Below are 12,271 nucleotides of genomic sequence, written 5' to 3' on the forward strand. Positions count from 1 at the left end.
ACCACCAAAAAGTTAATTCATCATTCTTATTAGTAAATAGATGGACCTTAATCGTTGGAAAGAAAGTCAACGATAAATAACTTGAAACTTTTCCCAACATAATCTCAAAAATAACGCAACATAATCGGTTACTCACCAAACATAAAATTATCGATTAATCAGCACACCAGAACGGATGTGGAAAGCCTATCGGACATCAAGTGAATTAACATCTGTAACATCTCGAATTGTGAGCAGGACCTTGAGAGTGATAGTAAATGAGTACGCTTCAAACTTCGAGTCACTAGACTGAGACAAACACCACGTCCCAGACGCTTTTTTCGAAATAATTTCACAATACTATTATTACATTTTTGGAATTTCTGTAGCTCTTAGCAGTAAAAACAAAACAAAGATACAAAGATTGCCCAGAAAGCTCGTTTGAAATTTCAGCATTTAGACCACCTATGCGTGGTCTAAAATTCAAATTCAAATACAAGGTCACTGGCGGATCTAGGGGAGGGGCCCGGGGGGCCCGGGCGCCCCTTTTATTTTGGGTGAAAAAAAAAAAAGAAGAAGACAGGAAGAAGGATGAAAAGCCGGCGGGGCAAGGAACAAAAAACCACGCCTTCCCTTAGCATTACAATGCAGCATAATCTATGTGATTATTGCAATAATCTTCTTCATCTTTTACCAACGCACCCTAAATTATTCATCACAGTTTGGCACATACATGTAGCTGCAAAATGACAAGTATTGATAAAACAATCATTTCAAAGGTTTTCAGTCCTCTTTCAGGGCGCAACTCTAAACTGATATAGTAATGAGACTACATCCAACAGGGAAAGAAAAAGTCTGTTGTGTTTATGAACAAGATTCCAACCTTATTATATTTGCTTTCTCGAATGGAACTGAATGGCAAAAATTTAAAAACAAACTACATCCAAACAAATAATTGACAAGACGACTTTTTATCTCTAAAGAACAACTTAAAGAGTCCTGTAAACGGTACAGAAATCATGCGAAGAGCTCTGCCGTGTTTAACGTTAAAGATGGAGTCAAAATACTAGAGTAACAGAACGGGGAAAAACGTTTGTAATCTCATTTATTTTGGTTTTTTAGATACCGAAACGTGCACAATCAAAGGCAGTTTTGTTTTCCGTAGGATATACTTTTTCGATCCATCCGCGTGCCCGAGTCTGGGACATTTCGATTAGCTTAAATTGTGTGGTAATAACTTTATTTTTGCTTATTGTATTTTAGTTTTACGAGATTTCAAGTATGATAAATATATTGAGATTGATAGACGCTTGGAGGTCTCGTTCATATAAGACATTTCTGCGACGCAGTGTAGTTAGAATCGATTAATGTCAGCGTTTGCCTTACTCCGTTACAGGAAGTGATTTCGCGAATCGGACAAGGAGTTCATGTAAGTAAAAAATATATGTTATTCGCCAGCTTGGAGGTCCGCATTGGAATCAAGACCTCGGGCAGACTTTTTCCTTATACGGACTGACCTAGGCTGGTAAATAAAATTTTTATTTTTTTCTCTTAAACCTAACGAAATTCTTTCCAAAAGAAACCGAATGATTTGGGGCTGTAATTACAGCAAGATCTTCCATAAACTAAACAATTCTTGAGCGAGTAAATGGTTGTTAAAATAGAGGTAATACAAATTAAAGAGAGCTGCTTCACCGAAACATCTTCATTTGCCTAATGGTATAAATGGTTTAAAAGGCTTCCAACAAACTTTGACGCATCTTTTTTACAAGTACTTGTCAAAATTTGACACCTTTCAATTAGGTGCGTAAGAAAAAAAAATGTAATTACACTTTTTAAAAAAACAACGGAACTAGTTTGGCAAGGCTGTCGCGAAAAGGTCTTTTTCAATTTACGGAAAGTATCATTCACACTCATCGACGATTAATTAATGTACTAAGATTTACCATTATTCAGTAAGAAAATGGCAAGGAAAGTAATAGTAAGTAAATTCAAATGTTTCATTTTGAAGTTGTAAGAGTCTGCTGGTTTGTTTGCACAATGGCGGGTGTACTGATCTTTCCTCCACAAAAACTAAATTCGAATGAGACGCTTTAACTAGACACAAGGGGATTTAATGCGGCTTTTTTTTTTTTTTATTGAATTCCTTCAGTATCTGATGTGCAATTTAGAGTACAAATGTCCAAGTTAAATGGAATTGGAAAGACTCACCGAAAGCGTTTTAGCAGTAGACCTGAAAACTTCGCTCGCCCTTTCAATACGAGCAAGTTGTTTGAGAGAATTCAGATATTAAATGAATGAAAATTCTATCGATTGATTCGATTGTAATCAAATACCTAGGTATTTTTTGTGAAGGATTAAAATTAATTGCAGACGGTTTTAGGCCGCTTGTGAACCAATTTAATTACACTTTTGCTTATACAAATTCATTTCCAATTTCTTTTCTGTCAACCAAAGCGATTTGAGAGAGTGGAAAGAGAGGATTAATAAATTATTTATCGGCTTGAGGTAGTGACCGACGTCTTTGCTTAAAATTACTGCCCAGCCGGAAAAACGAGATATATTTATGAAAAATGGCACTGAAAGTAGGAATGTACTCGGCGACTCACGCAAGCGTTACCGTTGCCAGTGGGCAGAGATAGGAAATTACGGACCGCGCAAAGAGAAAAAAAATTAACTAGTTTATTGAACAAGCGGTACTGAGGGACGAAAAGAGAATTTCGATTGATAGTCTCTTGGGAAGCAATACATATTATAGTGCGTAGTTTTACTGTTTGGACCTATTTCCCACTTTTGAGTACTGAACTGTTTTGTTAATAAGTAGAAAAAAAACATACACACACATAACATATTTGTTTCGGGAAAAATGTAGATAAACAACAGCAACTTGGTTTGAGTCTGCCGATTTTGTAAAACCAATCCCGATTTAACCTTTCTTCTTTCCCCTCTCCGTCAGTAACATTTGATCAGCATGGAAACTTTTTATCGTCCTTCAAATGAAAGCTTAAAACGGCTCACGAAACTCCAATTATCTAATACAACTCAAAAGTGTGCTATTAGACTGTTTTTAGGCCGCTCGTCAGCTAATTTAATGAGGCTTTTGGTTATACAAATTCATTTCCAATATTTTTCTGTCAACCGAAGTGATTTGAGAGAGCGAAAAGAAAGGATTAATAAGTTATTTATCGGCTTGAGGTAGTGACCCACGTCTTTGCTTAAAAATACCGCCCAGCCGGAAAAAAGAGATATGTTTATGTAAAGTGACAACGAAAGCAGAGATGAACTCGGCGATTCACGAAAGCGTTACCGTTGCCCGTGGGCAGAGATAGGAAAATACGGACCACGCAAAGAACCAATATTGCAGGATTCGTTACCGTGGCCTCTGAGAAAAAAATGAACTAGTTTATTGAACAAGCGGCACTGAAAGACGAAAAGAGAATTTCAATTGATAGTCTCTTGGAAGTATTATATATTATAGGGCGTAGTTTTACTGTTTGGATCTATTTTTTCACTTTTGAATACTAAACTGTTTTGTTAATAAGTAAAGAAAACGCACACACACACATTCTTAGATTTATTTCTTTCCCGGAAAATGTGGATTATTAACAGCAATTATGGATTGTTTTTGGTGAATTTTCAGGCAACAAATTATAATCAAAATTTGCATATACTATGATTGTTATGTCTTGAGTTTTTTTGAAAGACACCTCTTTTTTTTCCCTTTAAAGTTAGACTGTCGTCAGGCAGGAATATAACATCTTTTGGGGAATGATCCTCGATATTTTCAAATTCAATAAAAGCGAAGAGGTATGTATTGGCTATTCCGAAATTTGAGATTCCTTTTCCTCGCTTCTACCATGGAATTTGTCACAGCGAATGATCAATGCAGGACAGAAGTAAACATACAAGAAATGGCTCTCAAACGCTCTGTCTTTAAAAGATGGCCAGTGGCGGCTCCTCACCTCTGCGATGTCAAATGTGGACAAGAGATCATGTGCCAAAGCTATAACTACAATCGAAAATACCAAATATGTGAACTAAATTACCGCACCAAGGAGGCGAGACCGGAGAATTTCCTTCCAGCCCCCTCGTGGTTTTACATCAGGCGATTGAACGGCAGAGGTAAGAAGTCAGAAGTCTATGTGTCCCGCTGATTTTTGTTTCTCTAGATTTTCTCCTCACTTAGCCAACCTTGTTCCCTCTCATCTATAACTGAGAAATAAGAATAGGACGAAAACAAAACTTTAATTTTTACTGCAGCTCCTTTGGGTTCTATTCCTGAGTTACCGGCGATATCCTGTCTCGAAATAAAGGCGAGTGAAGGTAAAAACACCATCAGCGGCAAGTACTGGCTGGATCCAACAGGAACTGGGAAGGCAATATTGATTAACTGTGATATGGCTAGCGGGGGTAGGCCTTATTTTTTTTACGAGTTAACTTAATTTTATACCACAAATTATATTAATGTTATTTTTATTTTTATCACTAATATTTGTTTGGTTAATATCAGTTCTAGCGTGGATACCCTTTTCACTTCGTTTTACTTTATTCTTTGCCTTTATTCTAATTTCTAGATATGGATGAATGTAAATATAACATCAGTGACTGCGATGTGAATGCAAACTGCACTAATACGTACGTTTCTTACAAATGCACTTGTAAAGCGGGATACACTGGCGATGGACACTCATGTTCAGGTACACTTAATTTCGTCATCCAAGATGACCATGAATGTGTTTCTTCATCAACTGTTTTAGCTCACCGCTATGCGATGTCTTCTCATGATGCTGAGTTCAGCTACAGATTAAAGCAAATTTATAGTGTTGACGTAGTTGATGAATGCAGGAATACATCAAGGTTATATCAAACACTTGCATCGAAGGCAAAAGGAAACATGTATAACGTTGTGTTATGTAGATATGTTTTTGAGTGAAGCGATTCTAAAAACGTTTGTGACATTAATACGATACAAACAAATAAAAGTCATCGTCCACATCATTGCCTACAAATCGCCATCATCATCCACCATCATCCTCTCCACCATCACTTTGATCATCATCATTACAAACACTTTTGTTTAAATATATCGATGAATGCAGCGAGAAAATCCATGTTTGTGACGTGAATGCAAAGTGCACTAATACCGATGGCTCTCATAGTGCACTGCATGGATGGATTATCACTGGAATTTCCAATTCTTTAAAGTTCAAAGAATTGGCTGATCACTGCATAAGAATATACTTCTGTTCCTCGCGCAACTGCAGTTGTAAGGAATGATTGATCGATCAATCAAGTGTTAAGAATAGCTTAAGCATCTGAGCAACAAATTGTTCATAGAAGTGGGAAATGTAGCTTCCATTTTTTTTATTACATGCACAGTATTTACTTAGTGAAAGAGTAATAGTTAGGTGACAGCTGAGTAATATTTGAGCCCAATTTTTTCTTCTGTCCATTTTTTTCCTTTCTATTTAATTTCCTTTTTGACATCACATTTACTTCTAGATATCGATGAATGCAGCAATGGAGATCATACTTGTGATGAGAATGCAAACTGCACCAACACCAAAGGCTCTCACTTTTGTACCTGTAAGAAGGGATATACTGTGGCCGGAAAGTCATGCCAAGGTAAGTTATTAAATTAGCATACGAACTTTAGCGCATTTCCGACTGTTACTTCTCTCCGACAAAGCAAATAGGCCGCATTTGCACGCCACGTTAGATTAGCTCTAGCATCAGACAGAATCATTTGGCACAAGTAAGCCATGCTTATTCCCGTGGATAGCGCCACCATCTCCATTTTCTATTTTGTAAATCAGAAACCTTTATTCTATTTTTTATAATATATTTCGGGCAGTTACACTACTAAGAGGGTAAGAGTCTTCGAGTGAATTTTAGCGGCAAATTAGTTTCTGACGAAGTTTCGACCAAACTTCGGTCATTTTCAATTGAATTATAACAATGTCACTATGAACATTTGGTGAAATCGACACCATTGTATTGACCCTTTCACTCCCAAAATCACATGAGTATTTCTCCTTACTGTCTGCCATAGATTTTTTAATGATGCTAGGTCTGTAAATTTGGTAGTGAATCTTGGGGGAACCGAGGAAAATCATCTGGTGAGTGGTAATGTCAAGCGCTTTCGTCTAGAACCACAAGACGAAAAGAATAAAGTTTCTAAGCTTATGCTTGGTAACTTTTTTTCCAATTATCAATTATCATTATTATTATTATTTTTATGACTTTACAGATATTGACGAGTGTAAAGGAAATCACTCTTGTCACGTAAATGCTACATGCAAAAACACCAAAGGATCGTATGTTTGTACTTGTAACCCCGGATATATTGGAAATGGAAGCGACTGCACAGGTACCTGATGCGTTTCTTTTGTAACCATTCATATTAGAAAGAAAAGCACTTCCATCTTTGCAAGACTTGTTTTACCAGCATACATTGTATAAAAAAGAGATGAGTAAAGTGCTGAAGACAATGGTGACATCGATACCATTGTATTGGCCCTTTCACTCCCAAAATCACATTGGTAATTCTCCTTACTGTCTACCATAGAATTTGTAGGATGCTAGCTCTGTGAATTTGGTAGTGAATCAACTAATACTCCCCTAAAGGATATTTTTCTTTATTCTCATCACTTGTCTGTTCGATATTATATTGATTTGGTAAGGAAAAATTCTGTCTTGGTCACTAATGGGAGTTAAAGGGTTAAATAAATATTCAGTGGTAAAAATCTCAACTGACAATTGGAGACTTGATGGAATTAGGCTTACAGGACAGAACAACAGATTTGAACTTGGGGGAACCGAGAAATAAAATCTGGTGAGTGGCAATATGAAGTGCTTGCGTCTACAAACACAAGGCAGAAAGAATCAGGTATCTAAGCTTATGCTCGGCAACGTTTTGATTTATTTATGATTTTACAGATATTGACGAGTGTAAAGGAAATCACTCTTGTCACTCAAATGCTACCTGCACAAACACCCTTGGATCACATGTATGTGAATGTAACCCTGGATATACTGGAAATGGACGAAGCTGCACAGGTGAATTCAATTTCCTCGCTACATGTATTCTGTGCTTAGAGTAGCCCTGCACGACACGTTCGACTACAGCACCGCACCATTCAGCCGCGATGCAGGACAATTAGATCATTTATCACCCATAACTCGTTTTAATTTAAGGTTACTTCCCACCTCCAGAGGCCGAAAAAAACGATTTTTCTTTTATTTAGAAAAACGTAAGGAAGTTGTCATAATCTCGGACCTGCGCGAATCCTCTGGGGGACGTTTCGCGACAACTGCTCATGTTGAGGCTCGATTTTCATGTTATTTTCATATTTTGTTCACATCGCGCACTCTACAGAATTCGCACGTGAAAGCTTTTTGTTTCAGGAAAATCTTTGCTCATGGAAAAATCAAAAGCGGAAGAAAGTCGTTGGTGAAAAAAAAAAAAAAAAAAAAAAAAAAAGGAAACAGCTCAAAGAAGAAAGAAAGGGTACCAATCTGTCAAGAAAAGAAAAAAACTTCTGTGAAAGTGACTGGTATTGGCGGAGCTCCAAGCTGGCGTCCAGATTTCAAACAAAGAAGTCGCTGTCACACCAAAATTTACCATACATAATGTTAAAAACGAGCTTTCCCTTTCTTTATGCAAGCACCAGCCTTGATACAAAAACATTTGTATACTAAACAGTTGCCTCGAATCGCAATTTTGAAAGCTGTATGTCGATTCGTAGTCTTGCTCCACAGCACATTTTGCAGTTTTTTTTTTTATTGTTGCCGCGGGTTTTTTCTTTACCTTTGGCAACTTTGTTCATCATTGTGTCGTCTTCCTTAACGCTCCACTTAGCGATCGAGATTATAAAAAAAAAAAAAAAAAAAGGTGTCAGCAATGGGTTTTTTTTCCCGGGAAATCTTGCCCCATAGTCAGTGACGTTAGGAGGTCTTGTTGCCCTATTGGTTCGCGGTTCCAAGTAGGAGGCGAGATAATCGCCTGTCTGTTTGCGAACCCTTATGAGCTAAAATCTCGCATTTGAGTTGGGGAGGAATACAACCACTTTGAGTGAATTTATGGGGTGTGTAGATGTGACCGATTTTTGACAATGACAAACGAAAGTGTGTCGGTAAATTTTGATATTTGTCCCGTGGCGACCATTTACACAACACGACTCGCGTATTTTTAGCTACCCCAATATAAAGGTGCCGATCTTTAGAAAGTCAATCAGAATGGCGAAAAAACCTTACATAATTTTAATTGATGTGAATAACACTGTGCAGCCAATTAGCTCGTGCTGCAGCATCCCAATAAATTCATACCCAATAAATTCAATAGTAGAACCTTCAGTCGTTTCACGCCTTACCGGCTGCTGACACATCAGTAAAAGAAAAGTCGCTTAAATTCTATTTTCCGCGTAAACTACATTTTCATGCTTTCTTCTGGTATATAGTTTGCTAGGATTTTAGTGAAACTAGCGAACGAACTTTTTCCCGAAGGACACACCCGAAGGTGGGAAGTAACCTTAATATTGATGACTTCTTAGGTAGTGTTCCTGACTTTTAAATGAACAATTTTGGAGACTAATGCGTGCTTCTGCCTTAAAATTAACCTTATCACAAAGATTGACAGAAGCATGAAAATAAAATTGCTCGTTTGGCTCTGAACCCTGTGCACAGAGTGGATATGTAAGTGATTTTCCATGGCACTACGTTTTGTTGACGCTTAGGATATATTTGAGTGAAAAAAGTTGAAAATTATTATCATCAAGTTTAAATAGTCAAGATAATACGAGTGCCCTGATTGGTCAAAAAACAATCGTTAAATGCACTTGTAAATCCATGAAAAATTAAAGTTTATGTTATTATAGTAACAGACAGCGCTCTCTATCAGTTAACTAGCGTAGTAAACGTCTCCAGATGTTGGGAAACCATTCGGAAAAAAAAAGTTATTCACTCACTTCCAGCTCGGAATTACAAACTTTTCTCGTGTTCTCACAACATCCCGCGTAGGTTATCTCGCCAGTAAATTGATAGAATAAGCGATGAATAAAGGGGGTAAGTTTCTAAAGAAACTCTGATGCTGCGTCGGTGGGGGAGCATAACAGAATAATTTAGTATTATAAACTGAGTTGGTAACGTAAATTGGCCACCGTTTATAGTTTTAAAGCTGACGCTCGAAACGTCAGCTTCGTAATTCTTCATGGTGGCCAATTTACATTATCAATTCAGTTGATGAAACCAAACTATTTTACTTATCAGATTCATGACAAATGCGAAAATATAATGAAACAAAAGGGAGTTCTCGATAATCAGATTCATATTTATAGATATTTAAAAAATAAAAAAAAAAGGGAATTCCAGAGGAGGTACAAACAACTCAGGCTTTGATGGGCGATTTAAGCGAGAGGAAACAACTCTTTTCAGTGCCATCACTTCATTTTAGCTCCTTTGTACATCATCATTGTCTAAGGCAAGTCTTTCTTCAAAATTTACTGAATGTATAGTTGTTCTTGTAAAACACAAGTCCTGTCTGCTTGTTGTCGAACTGATTGACTAGAAAAATGTCAACAAAAATATGTCACCTTTGATACCACTATCTTTTTGTAATGTCTATTAAATTTAATAGCCGACCCATGTTATAATTATCAAAATCTAGAATAGAAAGAGCAGTTACGCTACACCGTAATTTGGTCCAATGTTTTGTGATGACTTACCCCCCGAAAGATAGTATTGCTTTTTGGGAGCTGCAGGAACAAGCCAGTTGTTTCAGAGCTGTCAGCTTGTTAAGTTGAAATATTCGCGATGAAATATATGTTTGAAACATCTGATTTGTGAAACACACAAAAAAGGAAACTTTGTTTTATTATTTATAATTATCAAAGTAATTACACGACTGAGAGTCCGCCCATTTTTAAAGTGACAATCATAATAAAGTACATATATGTGGTTCCTCAGATATTGACGAATGTAAAGGAAATCACTCTTGTCACGTGAATGCTGCCTGCACGAACACCAACGGATCCTATGTTTGTGAATGCCGCCCTGGATTTAATGGAAATGGTCAAGAATGCACAGGTGAATTTAATCTTTTTGCTGTAATATTTAGAATATTCCTACTCTAATCTAACCTGACGCTGCTGAGGTGGTCACTGTCGGCCATATTATTAGGTTGTCATATGTAAACGATACTGGTTGTGCCTTAAGTCTGCCTAGAGCTGTCTTTTAATGCGCTGTCTGAGTAAGAAGGAGCTCAAATTTGGATCCAGCTGAATTCATTTGGTTAATATCACTGTTTTAGCCTCTTGGAGTGATGCTATCCTACACATGTACTACTTGGGCCATTAATTAATATAAAATCGTTTGTCTTCTTAAGTACAAGTTTCACCACTGATTGACAAGCTGCCAGAGTTATAACACATTAGAAAAGATCTTGAACCATTCATTTAATACTCACAGTCCTTTTGCAAATTTCATTTCACTTCGTAGCCGATCCTTGCTATCATTATCAAAACCTGAGTGAAGCCAATAGAAGGAAAACTTACGTAACACCTTACGATGCAATATTGTGTGACAACCAACTCCCTGAGGGATGGTATCGTTTTGTGGGAGCTGCAGGAACAAAAATGCCAACAACGCGTTTGCCAGCATACAGATGTGGTACAACCTGGTCAGGCTGGTTGGATGGTGCTCATCCTACAGTGGAAGATGGTAAAGTTCTCAGAATAGTCTGCTTTAGTGATCGCTCTGCTCGTTGCAAATACTCAAAGAAGATTTTTGTGAAAAACTGTGGATCATACTTCATCTATAATCTTCGAGGGACATCTTCTTGTGACTTGCGCTACTATGGTACAGACTAGATATGAAGCAAATACACTTCGTGTAGTTAGAGGATTCATAAATCGAACCGTAGGTACATGTGTATAAGGCTTTTAAAATGTGAAGTAGTTATCTCTACAGTAAACATTATCAGCAGGCTTTGACCTTGGTGGCAAACAGGTATTTATTTCATAAGAATGATAATTCTTATCAGATAGCCCCTGTCATCGAAGAGAGTTGCCCGAAGGATCTTCATAGTAATCTTCATATAAAATCTGCAAGGCACAAACTCTCAAGCTTATGGTTTTCGCGCCTTTATATATATATATATTTTTTTTTTCCTTCTTTTGCTGTGATTATTAACTATAGTTATTTTAGCGTAAGTCAATGGAATACAAGCAGGCGCTTTCTTACTTTACAGGCGTAGGAAAAAAAACCACCCCTCACCCTCACCCCCAAAGATATGAGCTGGGTCACTGTGTGGCTCAGCTTCTTGAGTGTTGTAAATAGAAGGGCATCGTGTATGTTATCTCATTATTTAACAAAAACTGCGTATCTCTTCGTAGATACATTTACTGCTTTCAGATGACTTTCATAACATAAACACGAGAGTGAATGTTAAAGGCAGTGTAGTCCATAGGCCAGAGTAGGTTCTCGTTACTACTCCTCTGATAAAAGGTTTTGTGAAAGACTTCAAGCAAATTCACTTGATAGCAATTGCGAAAGAGTAGCTTTCACAATTTCTTTCGGTGGACTTGATATCAATAACCAGAGAAAAATAACAACAACAACAAGGAAATGTTCGGGAAAATGCATGAAACCAGAACCCCAGTGAAGTAAAAACAGATCAATCAATCAAAACAGATTTTAACTTTAAATCACAACGACTTAGTAACAAATGGAGAAGGTTATATAAAAAGATCGTAGCGTAAGGAACAGAGAAACGAGAACAAGGTTTTTTTTTTTTTTTTACAATTAACTAAATTAACTTAATTTTTTTTATAATTAACTTAATAATGAACATCTTTCTTGATAAAATTGCAAGTAATTTTTACAAGTATCGTTAGCATTCAATTGTCAATTCTTATTAAGTAAATAATAATTCAAAAAACCTTGCAAAAAGGCATTTCTTACAGTTTTTGCCTTTGTTAGTGCTAAGGGATGTAAATTAATTTGCTACCCATGGCCGGATTCCATTATTTATCCTGTCGATATCATCTGTTCGGCAAAAGGAAGTAAATAACCTTTTCGTACACCACGAATGTGAGTGCAGATGCTGGCGTTACTCTAATTAACAACAACAACTATCGAACAAACAATATGCAGTAAAATCAACAATAAACGTCTTTACAGCGCGCACCTCACACCTTTTCTTTGATACGTTACCGTTATTGTTATTATAGAGGTGAATTGCCAGTCGGTTGGCATTCTATGAACAGAGATTTTCTTAAGCTTTTCTCTGAGCTTT

General features: G+C 36.9%; 1 protein-coding gene across 4 annotated transcripts; it reads left to right on the top strand.

Moving 5' to 3' along the window:
* Window positions 1-3,409: 3,409 nt before the first annotated feature.
* LOC149053296 (uromodulin-like) lies at window positions 3,410-10,844 on the top strand. Of its 4 annotated transcripts, none has more exons than XM_089190124.1 (6): window positions 3,410-4,101; window positions 4,240-4,389; window positions 4,554-4,676; window positions 6,230-6,349; window positions 6,919-7,038; window positions 10,474-10,844. In XM_089190124.1, the coding sequence occupies exons 1-6, from the start codon at window positions 3,789-3,791 to the stop codon at window positions 10,842-10,844; spliced, it is 1,197 nt and encodes a 398-aa protein (XP_089046250.1). In that variant the 5' UTR covers window positions 3,410-3,788. The 4 variants fall into 4 exon arrangements, with proteins under 4 accessions (XP_089046250.1, XP_089046246.1, XP_089046244.1 ...); XM_089190120.1 differs by lacking the exon at window positions 6,919-7,038 and adding an exon at window positions 9,943-10,062; XM_089190118.1 differs by lacking the exons at window positions 6,230-6,349; window positions 6,919-7,038 and adding exons at window positions 5,482-5,604; window positions 9,943-10,062 and having other exon boundaries at window positions 3,423-4,101.
* Window positions 10,845-12,271: the final 1,427 nt, after the last annotated feature.

Source organism: Pocillopora damicornis, chromosome 1 (genome assembly GCF_964200805.1).
Source record: "Pocillopora damicornis chromosome 1, jaPocDami1.2, whole genome shotgun sequence".
Taxonomy (NCBI): Eukaryota; Metazoa; Cnidaria; class Anthozoa; order Scleractinia; family Pocilloporidae; genus Pocillopora; species Pocillopora damicornis.

Excerpts from the sequence above, each read along its gene's own strand:
- LOC149053296 (XM_089190118.1), top strand. The coding sequence starts at position 3,789 with ATGTATTGGCTATTCCGAAATTTGAGATTCCTTTTCCTCGCTTCTACC. Across the intron at positions 4,677-5,481 it reads CGATGGACACTCATGTTCAG|ATATCGATGAATGCAGCAAT; the intron begins GTACACTTAATT and ends ATTTACTTCTAG. Across the intron at positions 5,605-9,942 it reads GGCCGGAAAGTCATGCCAAG|ATATTGACGAATGTAAAGGA; the intron begins GTAAGTTATTAA and ends GTGGTTCCTCAG.